This window comes from Ipomoea nil, unplaced genomic scaffold (genome assembly GCF_001879475.1).
Source record: "Ipomoea nil cultivar Tokyo-kokei standard unplaced genomic scaffold, Asagao_1.1 scaffold1735, whole genome shotgun sequence".
NCBI classification, from domain to species: Eukaryota; Viridiplantae; Streptophyta; class Magnoliopsida; order Solanales; family Convolvulaceae; genus Ipomoea; species Ipomoea nil.
The window spans coordinates 352,054-360,576 of NW_017618163.1; the positions used below are offsets into that span (position 1 = coordinate 352,054).

General features: G+C 40.0%; 1 protein-coding gene across 1 annotated transcript; it reads left to right on the forward strand.

Annotated features, from left to right (window-relative positions):
• The first annotated feature begins 2,485 nt into the window (after positions 1-2,485).
• LOC109191994 lies at positions 2,486-6,574 on the forward strand. Its single transcript, XM_019342623.1, has 4 exons — positions 2,486-3,280; positions 3,397-4,745; positions 4,899-6,431; positions 6,547-6,574. Exons 1-4 carry the CDS (start codon positions 2,486-2,488, stop codon positions 6,572-6,574), a joined length of 3,705 nt encoding a protein of 1,234 aa, XP_019198168.1.
• The last annotated feature ends 1,949 nt before the right edge of the window (positions 6,575-8,523 follow it).

Sequence of the window (8,523 nt, forward strand, 5' to 3'; positions counted from 1 at the left end):
AATTATAAATCTTGCAATATAACTTTTAATTACGAAAATTATATTATAGAATTTTCTTAAATAGATATTAAAAAATATTATGTGGATATACAATGTATTATACAATTATAAAAGAAAATGTTCCCTATTAAAATTTAAATTGACTATACAAAATTTAAAATTATCATTTTTTTATTTCTAAATATAATTCTCTTAGTTATTATTATTATTAATCACATTGTTTAATTAGAATGTATATGAAATACAATTAGAAATAAATCAATTTAATTATATAAATTTCCTCTATAATTTATCTAAATTTATATATATGATAAGAGATTATATTAACCATACAAAATTTTAATTTTAATTTTGTATACTATAACAATAGATACTTGGCCAAATATATGGAAGTACAACTATATTATTATATTGTACAATTTTAACATTTTTTTCATAATGTTTTATTTAAATTTATAATAACATAATTTTTTCCGTGCATCACAAGGACAAAGCACTAATTTTATATATTCTAACAGTATATTTGTATAATATATAAAGCAGTAATTGAAATCATCATCAATCATATTTAATATTCAACAATTTATACTATCATATATACAATTATATGTAGTTAATTTCAAATAATAAATTACTTCATTTTGTTGAAACGCAAAGAAATAAAAGGGAAAATAATAAATTTGTTTTTAACCATCAGAAGATATGAGCTAAAAGCTATATATACCAACACTATAAAAATTATGCAAGTAAAATATACCAATTAGAAAATAAATTGTAACAACCATAGAAAAAAAATTAACAAATCCTTAGATTGAAAATGGTGTAGGCAAAACTAAGAACAGAATTGTAAAAATTAGAAAGTATTTGCAAATGGACAAGAAATAAAGCCTAGTGTAAAATTTATCACTGCAAACAATTACATTAATTTTATCTCTCTAGAATTCTAGGGTTTTGCTTCCTCTCCTAGGGTTAACTAGGGTTTCGCAATTTTCATATTTTCTTCCGACAATCATTACCGGTTTCCAGCGATCAGGATTATTGCATCAGCTTCGGTTGGGATCTTGTTACGGATTGCGGCTTCGGCGATCAGGATTTGTGGAATTGCTGCTGGTTTTAAGAGTTGCAATTATTTATTCTTCAAAAAAAGAGTTGCAATTATTTCAAAGGAATTGTGGCTGCTTTATGTTTTGTTATTATTCAAGAATTGCGGCTGCTTTATGTTTTGTTATTATTCAATAATAATTGCGGCTGTTTCGGATATTGTAGCTTTGGTATTGCTGCTGTTTCTTGGTAGGCAGTAAAATTGTAACGCAGGAGATCACATGGCGACCGAGGGGAATTCTGACCATGTTACGGCTTTGGCGGAGCGTTGGGCGGACATCGCCATCGACGATGAGGAGGATTGTTTCTCACCGGTTGATGAGGTGGAGGAGCCAGGTTCGGAACCGCCGGTGCAGACGTGGAGTATGGTGGGCAGATTTTTAACTGCGAAGTTAATCAAGTTAGAGTATATGAGGCAAGTTTTAGCTTCGGTTTGGCAACCGGTGATGGGGGTGATGGTCACGGAGATACAGAAGGGCTTGTTTCTATTCGTTTTCTTTCATAAAACGGATGTGGATTATGTACTGGATGGAGGGCCGTGGGCGTTTGAAAACAATACCTTGGTGTGTAGCCTGGTTGAGGATGGGGTGTTGCCGGTTAATGTGGTTCTGAATACGGTTGACATGTGGGTGCAACTGCATGATGTTCCTATGGGTTATACGTCTCAGCCGATTCTAGAGCAGATGGGTAACTTCATTGGAACTTTTGTTAAGCATGATGAGAGGTTTGTGGGGGCACCTTGGTTGGCCTTTTACCGTATCCGTGTATCGATCCCGGTGGATAAGCCGCTACGGAGACGTATGAAGTTGTTGAAACGTGATAAGACCACATGTTGGGTTAACTTCAGGTATGAGCGTTTGCACACTTTTTGTTTTTTCTGTGGATTGATGGGGCACTCGTATAAATTCTGTGTGAAGGCTCGGGTCTCTATGGTTCCGGTTGAACAATACCCGTATGGTGCGGAGATGAGGGTGGGGGGTGGTAGGGGTCCGAGGGAGGTGGGAGAAAGTTGGTTGGTTCCGGTCGGTGGCAGGCCGAGGGTTATGGAGGGGGTGGTTGCGGCAACGGGGAACCGATTGGGTGGTGGGATGGGTAAGGAGGAAGATTTGGTGGTCTCGGGTGGTGGAGGGGTGGCCGAAACGGTCGTGGAGGCGGTGGCTAAGAGGAGGAGGGAGGGGGGATATGAGGGCGGTAGGAGGGGTGAGGGTGAAGATACTACTATGGCAGATGTTTCAAAAAACTTGTTTATGGCGGGTACTGCTGGGCAGTCCCGCCCATCATTATGAGTACGTTATCTTGGAACTGCCGTGGCTTGGGTAATCCACGGACAGTTCAGGAGGTGGTGGACATGGTGTCCCGTAAGCAACCCGACTTTGTATTTCTGATGGAAACTAAGGTGGGACGCGATCATGCTGAGCGTCTTCGGATCAAGATTGGATTTGAGGGGTTATTTTATGTTGATAGCAGTGGTTCCAGAGGACTAAGTGGTGGTTTAGCGTTGTTCTGGAGGAAGAATAATACAGCAAGGCTCCTCAGTTACTCAAAGAATTATGTGGATATTGAGGTAACTATAACCGGCTTCCCGAAGTGGCGTATGACGTGTTATTATGGTTTCTCGGAACGAACCAGACGTTCTGAGTCATGGGACCTTTTGAGGGCATTATCAACTAGATCCGGCCTTCCATGGATCGTAGTGGGAGACTTCAATGATCTATTATTTCAGTATGAGAAAAGAGGGGGAAATCCACATCCGAATAGCCTCCTTCGCGGTTTTGGGGATACTATTGGGGACTGTGGTTTGACTCAAATGCCAATGGAGGGCTATCCGTACACATGGGAGAAGGGGAAGGGAACAGTTGATTGGATTGAGGAGAGACTTGATAAAGTCCTGGCAACAGATGAGTGGCGTAGTATGGTAACAATGGCCAGGGTGGTGAACTTGAGAACCCGAAAATCTGATCATTCGGCTATCTATCTGGGTATCCATGAATCCTTAGGGACGAATGGAACAAGAAGGAGGGGATTCCGTTTTGAGGCAGCGTGGTTATATGAGGAGGGGTGTAGAGGGATAGTCGAGCAGGCATGGCAGGAAGGAAGGGGACAGGGTCTGCAGCATTGTATTGAATACTGTGGTAGTCGATTAACACGATGGGGTGGAGATCGGCACCATAAGAGTATGGTAAGCAGATTATTGATCTTAAGAAGAAGCAGCAACGACTAAGGGGATGCACGGACCCGGCTTCGCTTGCTGAGTTTCAATCCCTGGAACAACTTCTATGCCGTACTGAAGCCCAGGAGGATGCCTACTGGAGGCAGAGGGCCAAGCAACACTGGCTCAAGGAGGCCGATGCCAATACCAAGTTCTTTCACAGGTACGCCTCTCATCGTAAAAAGAAGAATACTATTGTCAGACTAATGAATGATAATGGGGATTGGGTGGAAGGGGAACCCATGAATAATGTTATTTTGGAATATTTCAATCGTATTTTTTGCTCTGAAAATCCGGGATCTGGGGAGAGTTTTTTTGAGGGAATTGTTCCGCGGGTCACTCAGGCACAGAATGAGTTGTTGTTACGGCCTTTTGAATTTGATGAAGTTAAATCGGCCCTGTTTGCAATGTTTCCTGATAAGGCACCGGGCCCGGATGGAATGAACCCGGGGTTCTATCAACATTTTTGGGATGTGGTAGGGGGGGATGTTGCGACTTTTGTCATGGGATGTCTTAACTCACGCAATCTACCACCTAGCTTAAACAGTACAGATATTATTTTGATCCCAAAGAAAAAGACCCCTGAGCTAGTAACTGACTTGCGTCTTATAGCCCTCAGTAATGTGATCTATAGGATTATGGCAAAGATGATAACAAATAGAATGAAACCGCTGATGGAAGGAGTCATATCGGAATCGCAGAGTGCCTTTATTCCAGATAGGCTTATAACTGATAATATTTTGGTAGCAGCGGAGGTGGGTCATTTTTTGAACAGGAAACAGTGTGGCATGGTGGGGTGGAGTGCTCTGAAGCTTGATATGGCAAAGGCCTATGACCGGATGGAGTGGCCTTTCCTGGAAAAAATGATGTTGGCTTTGGGTTTTGATGTTGGATGGGTGCAGTTAATCATGAATTGTGTATCTACAGTCTCGTATAATTTATTGGTGAATGGCTCTAGGAGTGAACCTATTTTACCCACACGTGGTTTAAGGCAGGGAGACCCATTATCTCCTTATCTTTTTATTATTTGTGCAGAGGGCCTTTCTTTGTTATTACAGCAGGCTCACAATAGGGGTTTGATCCATGGATGCAGAGTGGCAAGAGGTGCTCCCCCAATCTCTCACTTGTTTTTCGCTGATGATAGCCTTCTGTTTTTTAAAGCCAATGTTCAAGAGGCCAGTGAGATCAAAAGGTGTCTATCAGTCTATGAGGATTTATCTGGGCAAGTGGTTAATTACCACAAGTCAAGCATATGTTATAGTAGGAACACGAGTAACGCAAGTAAGGAAGTGGTGGCGCAAGTTCTAGGAGTTGGCCAGGCTCCTAATTTTGGCAAGTATTTGGGACTCCCCTCATTTGTAGGGAGAAACAAAAAGGCAGCTTTTGCATATATAGAGGATAAAATCCGGCTAAGAATTGGGTCATGGAATAAGAGGTTATTATCACAGGCAGGTAAAGAAATTTTATTGAAAAGTGTAGTACAATCCATGCCTACCTTTTCAATGAGTGTCTTCCTGCTGCCAACTTCTGTTTGTACAGCGATTGAGAGGACTATGAATCGTTACTGATGGGACTCTGGAACTGATAGACGGATACATTGGAAGGCTTGGGACAAACTGTCTGTTCCTAAGAAATATGGGGGTTTGGGATTCAAGGAATTGCGTGCTTTTAACCTGGCTATGTTGGGAAAACAGGCGTGGCGAATGCTTACTAAACCTGAGTCCTTGGTAGCTCGTATATATAAAGCACGGTATTATGCCAAAGGCTCATTTTTTGATGCACAAGTGGGAAATAATCCTAGTTTCTGCTGGCGGAGTATTATGGCAGCCAAGAGTATCATTTGTAGTGGGGTAAGACGGAGGATTGGAAATGGGGAATCTACACTCATATGGACCCATCCTTGGTTACAGGACGACCAAGACCCCATGATACAAACAGAGATGCCAGTACAGTTACAGGATGCTAAGGTGGTGAGATTGATTGATCAACAAACACGGACTTGGGATCTTTCAATTTTAACTGATCTTTTTCATCCTAGTGATGTGGCAAATATTCTTAAAATACCAGTTTCTCCGGATTATGATGATACTTGGTATTGGCCTGGGGACCCGAGAGGAGTTTATTCTGTAAAGGGCGGATACAGATTAATAGTTGGTAATTATGGGAATGAGAATGGGACCTTTACAAAGTGGTTAACCTTGTGGAAACTCAAAATACCCCCAAAATGGAGAATGTTCCTATGGAGAGCCATTTGTGATATACTGCCTACCACTTCTAACTTGCTTATAAAGAGGGTAGAAGTAAACCCATATTGTGCCATGTGTGGATCATCTCAAGAGGACACTATGCATGCTTTAGTGTTATGTGAATTTGCAAAGAACATTTGGGACCGATCCAACCTTCCAATCCCCAATATTATAACGAATATTTTTCATATTTGGTTTGGTGAGCTCCTAAATGTTTTAGATTTTGATGGGATGTTATATGCAGCATCAATCCTCTACAATATTTGGAGAGCACGGAACGGGGCGGTTTGGAATGCTCTATTACCACGGCCACAATCTTTGTTGGCAGCAGCGAATTCGGCATTGCATGCATGGAGAAGGGCAAACCCGCCAGCAGTCCAAAACCACGTACCACTGCCTGCAACGCAATCTCAACATCTTGGCTCTCATGCACCACTCGGACCTCACGGTATTGTACAGGAAGAGCCACCTCGGAGGCTATGTCGCATCGACGCGGGGTTTATACACAATACGGGCAAGGCTACGGTTGGGGCAATCCTCGTAGACATGAATGGAGGGTATGTCGCGGCCTTCAGTGCACCCCTCCCGGATTCTTTCTCACCACTTATGGCCGAGGCATTGGCATGCAAGGAGGCTTTGTCATGGTTAAAGGATCGAGGGGAACAGAACATCGAAATATATACAGATTGTTTAATGCTACAGCGTTATCTTACTACACCGTCTACTACGTTTCGCACTTACGTCGGCTATGCCATTGACGCCTGCAGAGCAGCTACAACTTATTTTCAGTCTTGTTCTTTCCATTTTATTTCTAGACTAGACAATTTTATAGCTCATGCCTTAGCTACTTCAGCATATCAGCAATCGGCTGCTATGTACTGGGATCTTCTCCCACCAGACATTATTTCGACATATTTTTAATAAAGCACCACATATATTTTCAAAAAAACATTAATGTAATTTTAATTCTAATTATAACTTAACAACTAGATTTATGATTGCTAAAGAAAAAACATAAAATGTGAGGTGTAAAAATGTAAATATGTGTATTAGTATAATAATGAATGTATAAGGGAAAAATGTCAAATAACCTTAAACTTTTAAAAGTTACAATTAACTTCATTAACATGTTATTTTCGTGCATCAAAACCCAAGAACTAGTTATTGACCTGTAGATACCAATTATTAGGGTTCCAGTGAGATTCTGACTAACCCTGAATACTAAAATCGAGAACCAATGACTGAAGATTTGTTGTTGGTAACTTTTGAAGAAGACAACCAGATGGCCGGTTGAGTAAACATGTTAGTATTGTCAAAAAGCTAGCTATGGCAGCCTAGCTAGCTCAATAGCATGGCTAGAGATGACCACGGTTCCGGTTCGAACTGTAACCGTGACTGTGCGAATCAGAACCGTCCGTACGGTTCCGGTTCCGGTTCTTAACCGGAACCGGTTAAGGTTTGTAAAATCGTGGAACCGGAACCGGCGTTTCCAATTCCAAACCGGAAAAAAATAAATATTATAGTATTTTTTTAAAAAAAATTTTTAATAATTTCGGTTGGAACCGTCGGTTCTGAACCGGAACCGGAAACGGAACCTTACTATAAGGTTCCGGTTCCGGTTCCGCCATCCACGGAACCGGAACCGACGATTCCGAACCGGAACCGGAACCGTGGTCACCCCTAAGCATGGCATGTGTGAGTTGGTCTAGTATGATTGTACTCTTACAAAGCAAGTTGTGATGGATAGTAGTCTCCGACACAAAATTATATGGTTCACACAATGTTATGTGGATCATAACAAAAAGTACATTTTTAATATATTAAGGATGTGTTTGATTCGCACATGGAAATCAGAATCAGACTGGGTATCAAATACTTGGTAATGATAATGGATTTTAGTGAAAGTATTTAACATGTTTGGTAGTAGGGTGGAATGAGAATGGTTACTAATAGTAGTGCTTAAAATGAATAAGGGAATAAAATCCTTACTTTATTTGGGTATGAATTTTTCAATTGATGGGGTATTTGAAACCCATAGTAGTGTTCTAAAAACTTATCAACCAAACAATAACAATGACTTTCATACACATTCCTGTGGGCAAAACCCATCAACCAAACACACCCTAAATGTACATTATTTTTGTATTGTATGTACATTATACAATAATACAATATAATGTACACTCAGTACAAAAATAATGTACATCCCCTAAATACAATGTACATTATTTTTGTCTTGAATGTACATTTTATTTGTATTGAATGTACATTATTTTACAATATACAAAATATGGTCCATACAACTTGTATGGATCATGGTCCACACAATAATGATTGGTAATCTCCCAGTCGTTATATTATAGACCGCGGTGCATGTGCACCGCGGTCAAAAACGACATCGTTTCTTTAAGTAAAGAAACGGTCCGCCGTTAGAGTTAACGGAGTCCGCTTGTTTGGTGTATTAAACACTAACTGACACTACAGTATATCCAAACCGACACTGCAGTTATATCAAAATGATACTGTAGTTATAGTGAAATGAAACTGCAGTGTATATAAACTGAAACTGAATAACATTTCACATATTTGAGTGTATATTGTACAATGAAGCTGTAATTATATCAAAATGATCATGTAGTTGTGTTTTAATGAAATTATAGTGTATATAAAATAAAATTAAATAACATTTTCACATATTTGAGTCTATAAATATCGAATGAAACTATAGTTATATCGAAATGAAACTGTAGTTGTGTTCAACTGAAACTGCAGTGTATACAAAATGACATTGAATAACAGAGTTACATTTTGCAAAAGGGTGCGAAACGGCGGAAACAAACACTGTTAATTTTCATTTAAAAAAAAAGACGCGCGGTGCATAATCGATTATGCACCGCGGTGCATAATATAATTTGTCGTAATCTCCCAACTAGATCAAGTTGGAGCGTTATGCCCTGGACCCGTGTC